The sequence below is a fragment of the Triticum urartu genome, chromosome 2A (assembly GCF_056163025.1).
Source record: "Triticum urartu cultivar PI428250 chromosome 2A, HENAU_Tu73, whole genome shotgun sequence".
Taxonomy (NCBI): domain Eukaryota; kingdom Viridiplantae; phylum Streptophyta; class Magnoliopsida; order Poales; family Poaceae; genus Triticum; species Triticum urartu.
The window spans coordinates 79480808-79496657 of NC_141874.1; the positions used below are offsets into that span (position 1 = coordinate 79480808).

Sequence of the window (15850 nt, forward strand, 5' to 3'; positions counted from 1 at the left end):
ATTTGCACACAAATAAACAGATTCTCTCCGGGATTTTTTTTGCTGCAAACAGTGTGTGGGTTAAAAGCACACAAACATATATATCCCATTTGGATTATGCCCGAGCTGGCCATGCCAAATCGGGGGCGTGTCAAAAAATAAGTGAACACTTCACCCTCCCTTGTCTCGCCAGCAATTGACGTGAAATTGCATAGGAAAGTTGGGCTAGCATCAGCACGCCAAGTAATTAGCCTTGATCCAAGAATACGCCCACATATCTTGTCAACGCCAATTTTTCGGCATTGCAGGCTCGGGCTCCAATGCGAATAGGCCATAGACACTCCCAATATTGGTAGGCTTATAGTGTCTTAACTCTTAAGTGCCTTTGGAACCTCAAACAAATTTGGAATTGCCCACATTTCACTTTTGCTGTACAATTTATACAGGTATATGGGTTACAGAATTCAGCAACCTATGAACCATCATGGGCTCATGGTGAAAACCTGTGTTGGAAAGTCAACAATCTATGAATTAAAGCAGCGATGTATCATGTGGTCAGTTCAGCATTCTACGAATCAAAAGGGCAAGAGCTCACGTTGCTAAGAAGAATAGCACAAACGTTCCTTCTTCAGCTTCTCCTGTCATCGTCCTCTGCAGCATGGTCATCCTACACATGTTCGGATTTTCCAAGCATCCCAAAAGAAGCAGTTATAGTCATAGTATGGACCAAAAAAATTGTTGTATGAGAAACTAAACGACATCTTACCTCGTATCAATCTTGTATGTCTGCCGGTCTTCTGCCCAACGCCATCCAATCTCAACCCGGTGGCGACGGTGCGGGCATATATCTGCGGCCGCCGCGGTCGACCAAGTCCTCTTCTCCCAGCTCCGGCTACAGGGTGTACATGTGCTGAAACAGACACATGGCGCCAAGCTTGGAGCAAAGGAGGAGACGGTACGCGCATAGCTGAAGTCGGGAAGAAGAAGCCTTGCAGGCGGGTGCGCGCAGACGTCTTCACCATGGGAGCTGTCAATGGAGGCGGGGAGGCGGGGACAAGGGAGGGGGAGGGGTCAGCAGTGGCGATGAGGACCATGTGGGGGCGCGGCAGACAGGAGGATTGAAGGGTGAACGGAGGGAGGGGCGGACGACGCAAGTGCTCCAAATGCCCTTGTGGCGGGTGGTTTGGGAGAGGGAAGGGGAGATCGTGGCCTCGTGTGTGATGGTCATGGCGAGTAGAGAGGGAAGGTCATATGGTCGCGGTTGTTTTGTTTTTTGTTTTTACCGCGCGGAAGAAGCGCTTGATGCGGGTGGGGAGCACGGGTTAAACCATCACGACGTTCGATTCTTCTTTAATAGTAGAGATTAAAATACGTAGAAACATTCCATCTATTTTCACATTTTTTCTATTGTTCCTTTCATCCAAAAGGTCTTCGTCAGCACCTCCAAAAACTAAGTTAAACCGCGTGGCATTGTTGTGGGTTTGCTTTTTTGTTTTTGAGATAGAGAGACTTTGTGGGTTTGCTCGCTTTTTATTTTTGTGGTTCTGCTTGCTGTCCATAGGTGTAGCGAAGGAATAAATGTCAGCTGCAGCCTGCACATGGGCCCATGTGCGTCGTGCGAAGCGGTCGAACCAGGCCAGGTAGCGGGGCGACAACCGTCGCGTCGGACCCGGCACGGACGAGACGAGACCAAACCCGACCGACCCACGCACTCCACCGGCAGCAGCACGCGCCACCGTCCCTCCCCACCATCCTGACCCACCCCGCGGCGATCGATGGCGCTCCCGTCGGCGTCGGGCGGCGGCTCCACGGCGCGGCTGCTCACCGTGCCGGCGCTGCTCCTCCTGCTCTCCTGCGCGGCGCTCCTCGTCTTCCTCCTCCTCCCGTCCCCCTCCGCCTCCTCCGGGGCCCACCTCTGCGCCTGCTCCGACCCCGTCACCACCCACACCACCACCAGCGTCACCACCACCACCACCACCGCCGCCCCGGCCCCCATCGCCACCTTCCCCGACGACGTCGCCTGGCTCAAGGCGCAGCTCGCCTCCAACTCCCTCGCCCTCCTCGCCTCCGCCGACGCCTGGCACGAGCTCCGCAAGGGCATCAACCCCCGCACCCGCGAGCGCCAGCTCTTCGACCTCAACAGGTAATACTCTACCCCCAATTACCCAATCCACGCCATCCTACATTTCCATGCTTCCCCTTGCCGTAAAGCAGGATTAGATTTACCAGGTTCTGCTGCGATCGAGTTATTAGTAATCCCCTAGTACATTACTAGTCCTAGGGCTTCAGAAAGTGAAATTGGCATCTCAATGTTGTCCCTGGCCACACTGCAGGCACCATGGGATCTCTCATTATCCCGAAGAAGAGGCGACCAACCACACCGCGCTGCCTTGCCCCGGGGAGCTCCTCGTCGAGGAGCACCACAGTAACTACGGCGAGCCATGGGCCGGTGGCCGGGATGTGTTTGAGTTCCTGGCCAACGCCTCCGCCCTCGCGCCCAGAGATCAGGTTCTTGAAATTGGGTGCGGGACGCTCCGTGTCGGTCTGCATTTCATCCGGTTCCTCGATGCTGGGAGATTCCATTGCCTGGAGCAGGATGAGCTGTCCCTCATGGCTGCGCTTCGGTACGAACTGCCGTCGCAGGGGCTGTTGTACAAGCGACCGATGATTGTGAGAGGGGGGGATATGGATTTCAGCAAGTTTGGGGATACTGTTATGTATGACCTGATTTATTCTAGTGCCGCGTTCCTCCACATTCCACGTGACCTTGTTTGGACTGGGCTTGAGAGGCTTGCAGGCAAGCTGAGGCCAAAGACAGGCAGGATTTTTGTGTCGCATAACATTAAGTTTTGCACAAGGTTGGGTGGAGATGAGTGCACACGCCGACTTACGGAATTGGGGCTGGAATATGTTGGGAAGCACACTCATGACAGCTTGTTGTTTAACCATTATGAGATATGGTTTGAATTTCGGAGGCCAAAAGTTTAGATCTTGATGGCACAGGAAGATAGACAAGTTGGTTTCTGTTTTTGCAATTTTGGATGTGTGAAGCAAAATACATGCCATGCTCTGTACGGTAATGAGTTTTGGCTTTGGACTGAAACCAGTGTTCGCCCAGCTCTGAGTTGAATCATGTGAACAAAATTCCTGATTGGAAGGTACCATTGCGCTGGAGTCCCATTACATTTTGGTGAGTTGTTGAAGTCTTTAGCTTTAGTTACCACCATTTATCAGTGTACTGTAATCTTAGTAATATCTGGGAGTATTTTTCGGTAGTTGAGGTCAAACTGATATGTTATACATTGTTTAGCCCAACAGCTTCCTACAATGGTCAAGCAGTAATTGTCTCACCACACAAGGTTTAGTAAATTGTAACAAAGGATAACCCTGTTATCCTGTTTCTGTACTTAATGACAGGCTTATCTGATCAATGTGTTCTGAAATACACTTTGTTATTCTATGGTATCTTGGTGAATAGTTTGATCTGTACATCTATATTTATTCTTCATTATCCACCTTGGAACTGGCGTTATCATGAATTGGTACTATCTCTTTCTGGGTGACTGAGAGTGAGCATATCTGTTCAGCTGGCTTCCTGCATTGCTTGTCAAAATTAGGGTAGTGTCAACTGTCTACCAATTATCTTTGTTTGCTTTGCCTGCTTGCCACAAGACCATTCATACATATGCGGCTGCAATACATTTTTATTGGTACCTAAGAAAACCCATCTTTGTCAGTATTTATGATTTATTTATGATGATGTGGGTGATACCCAATGATCCTTGTGTGACCATTAGTTGCAATTTTGGATGTATGAAGAAAAAAAATCAAGCCATGCCCTGTACGCTAATGAGTTTTGACTTTGGACTGGAATCAATGTTTGCTCAGCTCTGAGTTGAAGAATGTGCACAAAATTGATGATGGGAAGGTACCATTCTGCTGGAGTCCCATTACATTTTTGTGACTGGTTGTTGAAGCCTTTAGCTTTTGTTACCACCAATTTGGCTGTACTATAATCTTAGTAATGGCTAGAAGATTTTTTCGGTGGTTGAGGTCAAACAGATATGCTATACATTTTGTAGCCCAACAGCTTCCTACAACCATCAAGCGGCAATTGCCACGTAAGGTCTGTGACAAGGGTAACTCTGAATTTAGTGAAAGGCCTGCCGATGAGTTCTGGAATACACTTTGTTATTATTATTTTTGCGGGTAAATACACTTTGTTATGCTATAGTAGGAGTATCTTGGTAAATCGTTTGATGCCTATGCATCTATATTTATTATTCATTCATTATCCACCTTGGCAGTGGTACTATCTCTTTTATGTGGTGACTAAAAATGAACATATCTGATTTTCAGCTTTGCTTCCTGCCTTGTCAAAATTAGGATTGTATCACTAGTCCGTCATTTATATTTGTGCACATGCTTGCCATAAGAACACTCATATCTATGCGGTTGCATTACATTTTGTCTTTGTTGTTAGTGCTGGTGACCACTCATCTTCATTAGTACTTTCATTTGTTTATGATGATGTGGAGTGAAGCCCAATTATTCTTCAATTACCATTTTTATTGCACGTTATTTTTTAATCAGCATGATCTTATTCTGTATGTTATGATGTCATCTACATCCTGGTATCCATGTTTTCTCGTGTAGAATTTCGGTGTGATTTCATAAATGGCATGCCAGTCTATAAGTATAATGACAGTGTTTGGTGACTGGTTATAATGCTTTATCTGTGCTGTTAGCAATGACATGTAGTGCCAAAAAGCCTGAGTGAGGCCAAAACTGTTTTATGTACTCTAAGCAGCAAACATTTAGTCCCAGTGGGCTAGGGGAGTCCATCATTGATTATGAATCATTTCTCTGATTATAAATGCAGAGATCTTTTAGTATCCCACCACCAGCCACCAAGTTATTGCGAACCTGAAAATGGGTTTCTTGGTTCCAAAAGAATCCACCAAGTTAAGCTTGTGTAGTGGCTAAGAGTGGACATATCTGTTCAGCTTTCTTCCTTCCTAGCTTGTCAAAATTAGGATATACTCTCTCCGTTCCAAAATATAAGGTGTATTAGCATTTCCAAAAGTCAATCATGTGCATGTTGGACCAAGTTTTTAGAAAAAAGTATCAATATCCACAGTACCAATTTTGTATCATTAGATCCATCAGGAAAGTATTTTCATATTTTACTTCTTTTGTATTGTAGATGTTGATATTTTAGGAAAACTGATGCACCTTATATTCTGGAACAGAGGGAGTATCACTTGTCTGCCAGTCATCTTTGTTTCCCTGCTTGCCACAAGACCATTCATACATATGCCGTTGAAATACACTTTAATTTTACGTGGCATCTAAGACAACCCATCTATGTTAGTACTCCCTCCGTCCGAAAATACTTGTCATCAAAATGGATAGAAAAGGATGTATCTAGAACTAAAATACATCTAGATACATCCCCTTTTATTCATTTTGATGACAAGTATTTCCGGACGGAGGGAGTAGTATTTAAGATTTATCTATGATGATGTTTAGTGATGCCCAATGATCCTACATTTACCATTAGTTGCAATTTTTTATGCACGAAGCAAAAAAGCAAGCCATGATGCGCTGTACGCTAATGAGTTTTGACATTGGACTGGGATCAATGTTTGCTCAGTTCCCAGTTGAAGAATGTGCACAAAAATCATTACGGGGAGGTACCATTGTGCCAGAGTCCCATAACATTTTGGTGAGTGGTTGTTGAATTCTTTAGCTTTACTTACCAGCAATTATCAGTGGTACTGTAATCTTAGTAATGTCTGGAAGTTTTTTTCGAGTAGCTGAGGTCAAACTGATATGTTACTCATTTTTAGCCCAACAGCTTCCTACAATGGTCTAGCAGCAATTATCACGCAAGGTTTGTGACAATGATAACTCTGTATTTAACGATTTGGCTATCTGATCAATGAGTTTTGAAATTACACTTTGTTATGCTGTAGTATCTTGGTGAATAGTTAGATGCCTATGAGCATCAATATTTGTTATCCATTATCCACCTTGGGTCATATCCTTGAACAGTAATATCTCTTTTTGTGGTGAATGAGGATGAACATATCTGATGCTTCCTGCCTTGGCAAAATTAGGATTGTGTGCCTGCTTGCTGTAAGACCAATTCGTAGCATGCGGTTGCATTACATTTTGTCCTAGTTGTTGGTGCCGGTGATCAGTCATGTTTATTAGCACTTATTATGTTTTATTGATGGTGATGTGGAGTGCAGGCCAATCATTGTTCTATTACAACTAGTGTTGCACATCTATAACTTATTAACCGGCATGATCTTATTCTATATGTTCTGATGTTATGTGCCTCCTGGTATCCATGTTTCCTTGTGTGATTTTTGTCATACATGCCATGTCTGTGTTTTGTATGAGTGTCTCTGTGCCTGACACTAAATGTGCATTTGGACCCGGTTTTACCTCTGTCGTTAGCGAAGACCGCCCGTAGCGCCAAAAATCCCAAGTTGCAAGTGCTGTGGAGATGTTTATTTACCTGCTGTAAAGAGCACACTGTTTGGTGCCACTGGAGTGGAGTCCATTCATTCTGAAATCTGGATCCTTTGTCTGATTATATATAAATACAGAGATCTTGTGGTATCTCACCAGCCACCGGGTCGTTGCGAGCCTGAAAACGACCCTCTTGATTCCAAGAGAATCCACGGCCGTTTTCGGCACAGCGTATCAGCATATGCCTTTTCGATCACTGGTCATGGGTTCTGCCTGATTTTCTAGCTGGGGGGTTTCTTGAGATGCCGACTGCTGAGCTGACTGGTCCATCCATCTTCGGCCTATCAAGTTGCAGCTCGTTTAATTCCTGTTTCGTGGGGCTAGTGCTGCCCTCTTGTATCCATGATATTTCATAAATGAATCCACGGTGTTCGACCTTCGTGTGCCTGTCCATGACATTACGTTGTCCGTCCGCTCTCTCTGGCGATTTTCGCCGTGTGAAAATCCATGGTTTTGTCCTGTTTTTTTTAACATTTTGTTGATAAGGGCAAAGTAAGTTATCTCAGAAGCTGTGTTACTCAGGTAATAGTACTCTAGTAGAACAGCGGCAGGTGTTGCTGGGCGTTGTGAAATGCTGACCCTGAATTCATGGCAAATCTCGGACGGTGCTTCATCTGGACCACAGCAACAACAACGCGTCCTCATTCATCCGAATCGGTCCAGGAAAGGCAGGCAGTCTTCAAGGAGGGAGGTCTCCCCCGCGGCCTGTCCTTCTGTCGTACTGTGGACGTTTGTGCCGGTGCAATAACCTCCATCGACAGAGACCGTTTGTAGTATCGGATGGTATTTGAAATGGGGCTCGGGCTATTTGCTCGTGTACTGTTTACATCTCGCCGCCTTGTTTTTCAATGTCCCTGCACATGTGCTAGCTAGTTCTGGGTGTCGGGTTAGCTCAGATGGACAGCAAGTATGGCTGTCCGAGTTCCCGACTGATGTAATCCGTGTTGTGACCGCCGATTTGGTCGATCCCTCGTAATTGAAATGCAAGGTGTTTCAGATTAAAAAAATGTAAGTGGAATGATTGTGTCCAATTGGCATTTTCGAAATATCCTATCGCAAGCCCTATTGTCATAGATCATAATCCGTTGGTCACGGGTGTAAGACTTCAAGGCAACAACTTCAACATACCAAACTTCACTTAAAAATGTGGTTTTCTAAACAGTCGTCATAGTGCAAACACTATAAGCACATGAACATGAACTAGCCAAGATTGGTCTTTTATATTTGCCGAATGATAGCATAGGCTGAAACACTAATATACCACCTGCCGTGGCTGCTTGTGTCTCATGCGACTTGCCCGTACACCGTTAAGTTATATAACTTTGCTTTGCCAAAAAAAAAAACAACTTCAAGAAGAAACCATGCTCGTGCACTTCATCAACAAAGTCAAACCTAGAGCTATCACCCTAGAAGCTGAACTTCGAGCCAAAACTTTTCAACAAGCAAATGACGTGGGGATGTCAATGCTGAATGATCTAGTTTGAAGGGTAAACCATTGGTTTTCACCCGGAGAAAACAAAGCGTCAAGCGCAACTGTCATTATCGCCATCTACCTCTCTATCGGCCTGCTCACACAGAACTAGCCGGTTTCTGGAGAAAATTACATCTACCGTAACTGAACTTGACTCTAGGGTTCACTTTGGTCACTGTATTCACGAAATCGCAAGTTACGGTCACCGGGCTCGCTGAACCGGGTCACTATACGGTAACCCATACCGTTTCGGCTCGTATCACGTGCACGTGGACGAATTTAACGAAAAAACGCTTGGACTTGCCAGCTATACAGGACACGTCGAGGGTTTCTTCATCCTCTCCCCTCCCCTGTCGATTCCCCTCTCGTTCCCCTCATCCGACTGCTAAATCCCTAGCGCAATCTCTCATCCCCTCCCCTGTCGCTTGGATCCAACAGTTGCATCCTCTGCTCCCATGTCCGGCGCGGGTAGCTCATCGGGGGCTGGTGCGGGTTGGCTTCCTTTGATCCAATGCCCTGATTGCAAGATCCGCCAGATTAGGAGGTTTGAGTCCACCACTGAAAAGCATCCTGGGTGGATCTTGTACAAGTGTATGAATCATAAGGTTAGTACAAGAACATTGACTGGATGTTGTTCTTCATTTGATTTTCAAATTTGTTCTTGATTTGATTTTGAGATTTGTTCTTGATTTTGTGAAATAGGTAGGGAAGAAACCTTGCAACTTTTGGCACTGGGAAGCTAGTTACATTGATTATTTGAAGGTAAATGGACATCTGAGAGGTGAATCTGTGGATAATAAAGTAGTAGAGATGAAGAAAAAGAAGAACACGACAGAAGTGGATCCTGAAGATATGATGAAGATACTGCTGCTGCTAAAATCACTTCCAGGAGATGTTACAGACTTGGTTGCTGTAATGAAGATAGCAGTTGTACTGCTATTTGCAATTCTCTTTGTGTTAGTGTTAGTTCTAGTTAGGATGTGATTGTTGTGAATGTTGGCAATTGCTAAGTAAGAAGGAGACTTTTGTGTTGTTTGATGTCAGTGGTAATAGAAACCTTTGTGCCAGTAATATTTGTGGAGACAGCTTTGCTGTTGGAAATTAGAGAAGTGGAAAATGTTATTATATGGCATGAACTGATGAGACATTTCACATTTGATAACATGCATTTCACTACTAGAAAAAGGGCTATAGATAATATGGACACTAATGGCGCACCGTGTATGTGGTGCGTCACTGCTATATAGCAGTGGCGCACCAGATACAGGTGCGCCATTAGTAGTTTTGAAAAAAAATAATTTTTTTTGTTAGTAATGGCGCACCATGAGATAGTGCGGCATTACTAGTTGACATAGTAATGGCGCACCACACCCATCGTGCGCCATTAGTATTTAAAAAAAAATAAAAAAAATTGTTAGTAATGGCACACCAGTGGACGATGCGCCATTACTACTAATGGCGCACCGTCCAGTAGTAATGGCGCACCGTCCACTGGTGCGCCATTACTAACAATTTTTTTTATTTTTTTTCAAAACTACTAATGGTGCACCACACACCAGGTGCGCCATTAGTAATATATTTAGCACCAGGGTTACTAATGGCACATCTGATGTGTGGTGCGCCATTAGTAACCCTGGTGCTAAATGCACCCCCTGGACCGCTTTTTTAGTTTTTTAAAAAATAAAAGAAAATGATGGAAATGTCAAAAAAATATAGAAAAAATAAGTTTTCCATGTGATATGTGGTCTAGTTGTTGGGAAATTTACAAATATGAATTTCGACTTTATTTGCAAAATTTCTCTGGAATTTAATAAAATGGGCATAACTTTTGCATACGAACTCGGATTAAAAAGTTTTTATATGAAAAATCATCTACTCGAAAAGTTACATCCGAATTAAACGGGGAGAACATTGTTCAACATCTTCAAAATCCCCCAAAACCTAACAGAACAAAAGATACGTGGCTTTTAAGATCTAGAGGGGGGAAATGAAAAAAAATCAAACTTACTAGTGGCGCACCATTTGCTAGGTGCGCCACTAGTAACAGAAAAAAAGAATTGGTCTCAAAAAAATATGATACGTAATATGACCGGGAAGTTTGAAATATTTTTTCAAAATTTCATCATACTCATGAACATGAACAAAGTCCTAGACATCAACAAGGTTTAATAGGATTGATATGATAAATATATCAACAAGTGCTTGTGAAGTGAGCTGGTGCTGAGGTTGGATAGAACTGCAAAGTTAAGCATGCTTGGGTTGGAGTAGTGTGAGGATGGGTGACCTTTTGGAAAGTGTGACCACAGAGTGTGATTTGACTTGAGATTAAGCATATTTTCCCGAGATTATGCCATAGTGATATGAGATTAAGAAAAAAATTGATTTTTTTTAAAAAAATTCTGATTTTTTTTAAAAAAATTGTTACTAATAGCGCACTTCCATGTGGTGCTCCATTAGTATCTGGTATACTAATGGCGCACTTCTATTTGGTGCGCCATTAGTATGGTATACTAATGGTGCATCTGTGCGCCATTAGTAAAAAACACTAATGACGTGGTACTAGTGGCGCACCTGTAGTGCGCCATTAGTAGCCAAAACAGGTGCTCGGGTTGGAGTAGTGTGAGGATGGGTGGCCTTTTGGGAAGTTTGACCACAGAGTGTGATTTGACTTGAGATTAAGCATATTTACCCGAGATTAAGCCATAGTGACCTGAGATTAAGAAAAAAATTGATTTTTTATAAAAAATTCTGATTTTTTTTTAAAAATTATTACTAATAGCACACTTCCATGTGGTGCTCCATTAGTATCTGGTATACTAATGGCGCACTTCTATTTGATGCGCTATTAGTATCTGGTACACTAATGGCGCACCTGTGCGCCATTAGTAAAAAAACACTAATGGCGCGGTACTAGTGGCGCACCTGTAGTGCGCCATTAGTAGCCAAAACAGGTGCGCCACTAGTAGGCCTTTTCCTAATAGTGTTTGACTGTTGAACACCGACAAGAAGGAACAAGACTGAAATTTGAAAATTTGCAGTTCATAACACAGAACAGTACTGAACTGAACATGCATTTTACTGTTGAACAAATGAAGAACATGAACTTGATAACACCATTTCATAGCTCCTTGATAACACACATAAGTATTTCAAAAGCATACAATACTGAAAGGTTCACAGTTTAGCATGTCTTAACATCTAGAAATTGCAAAATACTTCATCCATTACATTAAATGGTCATTTAGGACCTAAATTCATCAAACATGTTAACTTTCTTGTGCTTATTTGCTGCAGCAGCTGCTTTCTTCTGTAGTGCAACAATTTTCTTTACTTCTGTTGCTGCTTTCTTCTCTTCTGCAGCCCTCTTCTTTGCCTCCAGTAGTTCTTGTTTTTTAGCTGCTGTTGCAAGCTTCTTGGCCTCAAGTTCTTGCTCTCTTTTTTTTCTTGCCTCTGCTTTGAAAGCTTCTTTTTTTTGAGCTTTTTTGGCCTTTTCAGCTTGTTTCTTGGCAAGGGATTCACCTGCCTTTTACAAAGCAGCAGCTTCCCTTTGTGCTAGGATTTCAACACACCTCTTTTCATGCAATATTTCATTGGCTTGCTGCTTGGCCTCCCTCATCACTTCAACTCTAGCTGCAAGATTTCCTAATCTTGTTGCAGTGCTGCTGCCTACAGATGGCATTACAGCTCTATCTTCTTTGAGGAAAGAGCTTTCAGGCAATGGTCCTGGCACCTTTCTTTTCCTTGGTTTAGGAGCCTGTAACAGTAGTGAAACATGAGATGTATTTCACATCAAGATCATATTTTTAACAAGGTTCAATGGACATACCTCATTTCTTATGATTTCCATCATTGAATGTGGATGAAGAGCTCCAATTGAAGGCATGTCATGTTCCTGTGTGACAACAGGAACCTCACTTGCCCGTGTCATTGATGGTCCAGGTGCTTGTTCTTATGTTGTAGCCTATACATTTGCAACAAGGTAAAATGGATGTATCGAGCACTTAACTATTAGCCAGAAGCTAAAATGGATGCATCGAGCACTGAAAAATTTGCCACAAGCTAAAATGGATGTATTGAGTACTGAAATATTTGCCACAAGCTAAAATGGATGTATCAAGCACTGAAATATTTGCCACAGGCTAAAATGGATGTATCGAGCACTGAAATATTTGCCACAAGCTAAAATGGATGTATCGAGCACTGAAATATTTGCCACAAGCTAAAATGGATGCATCGAGCACTAAAAAATTTGCCACAAGCTAAAATGGATGTATCGAGCACTGAAATATTTGTCACAAGCTAAAATGGATGTATCGAGCACTGAAATATTTGCCACAAGCTAAAATGGATGTATCAAGCACTGAAATATTTGCCACAAGCTAAAATGGATGTATCGAGCACTTAAATATTTGCCACAAACTAAAATGGATGTATCGAGCACTGAAATATTTGCAAAGGTTACCTGTGACAGAGTAGGTTCTTATTCTTCTTCTTCAAATGTGGCTCTTGGCCTCTTCCTCATTTGCTTCTGCATAGGTTTTGCTGCAGGTAGGCCTTGCTTGAAGGCAGAGCACCCTTTCTTATTATGTCCAAGATTGTTGCAATGGCTGCAATGAATAATTGTGCCATGTCTTGTAATCTTTTTCCCTCCTTTCTTTGCTATTACCTCCTCTGGTTGCATTCTCCTATTCTTGGCCTTTCTCCCTAGTTTCTTCTCATACAAAGGAGGCTTAATTACACAACCACCCATTTTCTGCCACTCCCTCCTGTCTTTGCAAGGCATAATAATGTGAGCATATGCTTTGGAGAAATTGCAAAGATCATAACACTTGTGCACCATTTCCTCAGGATCAATTAGTTCATATCTATAGCAAGCTATGGAGTGGGGGCAGGGAATGCCAGTTAATTGCCACCTTCTGCATGTGCATTCCTTGAACTGCAACTCCACAATGTACTCCCTACCATGTGAAGAAACTTGGAAGATTCCCTCTCCAGCATTAGTAGGGTAACAACTATTAGACCAGTCTATGTGCTTCAGAAGCCTTTTCTTGATCTTTGGGCAGATTGGACCATTAAATTTCTTAGCCTCTTGTTGCTTGTTATAATGTCTACTTGAAAGTTGTGACTTGATTCTATCAATCATGCTGATGATTGGCAACTCTCTAGCCTCCAAAATATATCTACAAGTATTTGAAGAGATAACACATACTTAATTCATTATGAAGAGAGAACACATAGCAAGTGCATGAACAATTGAAGAACACATAGCAAGTACATGAACACATAAATGTACCACTTACTTATTGAAAACCTCACAATTGTTGTTTAGTAAAATATCACATTTGGGCAAATCAGTCTGGAATGCCCTAACCCAAGTGTTAGGCCTCTTCTCTGCAAGCCAAGCATGAGCCTCACTATCAAGAAGTCTCATCTCTTCCATATATTCTTCATACTGGTCAGTTGTGGTGCACCTAGCTATCTTCCAGAGCTGGTTTTTCAGAACATCTCCTCTGTATTTCTCTCTGAAATTCTGCCAATGGTGCCTGACACAGAATCTGTGTTCTGAGTCATGAAAATGCTGCTCTACAACATTTATTAGGCCCTGTAAGTTTTGTAAGTCAGTCAGTAAGTAAGTGAATATCAGACATGACAGTATGTAAGTAAGTAACTATGTACATATCTTTACCTTTTTCTTATCAGACATGACAGTCCATGCTCAGGTGTTCTGAATCCCAAGATCCTGTTTCAGTGTTCTCATAAACCAGCTCCAAGTGTTAGTATCTTCAACATCTACAATGCAGTGTGCCACAGGATAGATACAATCATTAGGATCCATGCCAACTGCAGACAGAAGCACACCTCCATACTTAGTTTTCAAATGACATCCATCAAAACAAATTATGGGCCTACACCCTGCAAGGAATCCTCTTTTACATGCATCAAAACTGAAGTAGCATCTGTTGAACCTTGATTCATTGTCCAATTGAATGAAAAATGTGCTGCCAGGGTTGGATATTCTAACTTCATTTGCATAATCGCAAAGCATGTTGTACTGTGCCTCCCATCTCCATGGATTATCTTCAATGCATATCTCCTTGCTCTGCTTAGTTTACTACAAGAAGCTGCCATATTCCAGTCCTTTTGCACTAACCTCCCAAAATTTCTCAAATTCATTCCTTGATCTGCCCTGAAGTACTCCAAGTACTTTTCTGCAAGATATCTAGCAGTAAATGCCTTTACTTTACACTTCTTAGAACATTTGTGTTCATCATTGTAACTCTTGATGACCATGCAGTTTGTTCTGCTATCATAACTACACCAAATGTTCCAGGGGCAGTGGGACTGACATTTTGCTGAAATTCTTTTCCTGTCATTTACTGGCAATTTGATGTCAAATCTATGTTTGCAAGCATATTCTCTCACTGCTTTTCTAAACATTTCTGGTGACTGGAAAACTTGTCCAATTTTGAATTGTGGATCATGCAAATCTTCCTTCTTAAATCTTTTAAATTTGTACTTTGCACCTGCTTCATCATCAGAATTTGGGAGCTCAAGGTCTTCTTCATCGGATCCTTGTACAGGGTCTGGATTTGCTCTAATATGAACATCAGTAGGCTCCTCCACTGTCTCATCTTTAAGATCATCATCTACATCACTGACATTATAATCACTATCTACAATCTCATCAGCATAGTCTGATCCTTGTTCACTTCCATTTACTTCAACATCAGAAACTGACCCTTGACTGTCATATGCAACGGAGCCATCCTCTTCACCCTGCTCCACATCTTCCTCCTCATTTACAGCTTCTTCTTCTGCTGCTTGCTCTGCAACTGCTTCTTCTGCAACTTCTTGTGCATAATTCTGCTGTACTGCTTGCTCTGCAACTGCTTCTTCTACAGAATTTGTTCCTTTTGTTGCTTGCTCTACAAGTGCTTCTTCTGCAGCTTGTTCTGCAGCTTCTTCTTCTGCTAGGTCTGCATCATCTGCAATGGTGACATGAGTGACAAACTTACACAGCATTTTTTCCACTGCTTCCTCCTTAATTTTCCTGTCCAATAAATCCTGCTGAATCTTCTGCTTATGCTTCTCTAGTGCTTCCTCCTTAATGATCTGAATTGGTTTGATAGGACTAACAACAGTAGGCAGGTCTGCTACGGGAAACTCTATCACATCATCCCAGTCAAACTGCCTGAAACTCTCATCATGATCAAGATACATTTGCAAAAACTTGTGCCCAAATGTTACATGTGCCCTCATGTTAAGACATTTGTCATTGCAAGTTATCTTCACAAGACCACCTTCAGTCATTGGTTTACCAGGCATGCAGTAATACATTTGCAATCTCCCCTTCACTTCATAGCCCAATTCTTCTACCAGATCTTCTAACTTCTCGACAGTAAGTGTATCCCCCTCCACATAATCATACCACATGTTTTCTCCATTGACATATGCACGATTTTTACCAACTCCAAGGAAATAACCACCAAAATTGATGCAAAGACTGAAGTTTGATAAGTAATCAATTTCATCTACAGATTTACATAAAACCCTAGATCAACTGCCTAAAATCCATAGCAGAACGGAAACCCTAGCAGTAACATCAAAATCTGAAGGCAAAATAAGAGCGTGCAACCACCTAATCGACCTCAAATCGATTAGATTCAGAGAGAAAAGGGGGTTTTTTTACAGAGGTTCAGGGAGAAAACAGGGGCTTACCATACACAGGTGGTGGGTCTCCTTCTGCTCGGCGACGAGGCGCCATGGTTCAAGTCGTCGACGAACCCTCTGGCCGTCGTCGCTCCATCGGTGGATGCCTCCGCCGGCAGCGACGAAACCCTAGCCGATCAGCACCAC

The 15850-nt window shown here is 42.8% G+C and overlaps 1 protein-coding gene and 1 pseudogene across 1 annotated transcript; one reads left to right on the plus strand and one right to left on the minus strand.

Moving 5' to 3' along the window:
• Window positions 1-1655: 1655 nt before the first annotated feature.
• LOC125535764 (S-adenosyl-L-methionine-dependent methyltransferases superfamily protein) lies at window positions 1656-3444 on the plus strand. The gene is made up of 2 exons (XM_048698838.2): window positions 1656-2122; window positions 2313-3444. Exons 1-2 carry the CDS (start codon window positions 1755-1757, stop codon window positions 2965-2967), a joined length of 1023 nt encoding a protein of 340 aa, XP_048554795.1. The 5' UTR covers window positions 1656-1754; the 3' UTR covers window positions 2968-3444.
• A 9029-nt stretch (window positions 3445-12473) lies between these two features.
• Window positions 12474-15214, minus strand: LOC147983898 (uncharacterized; annotated as a pseudogene).
• Window positions 15215-15850: the final 636 nt, after the last annotated feature.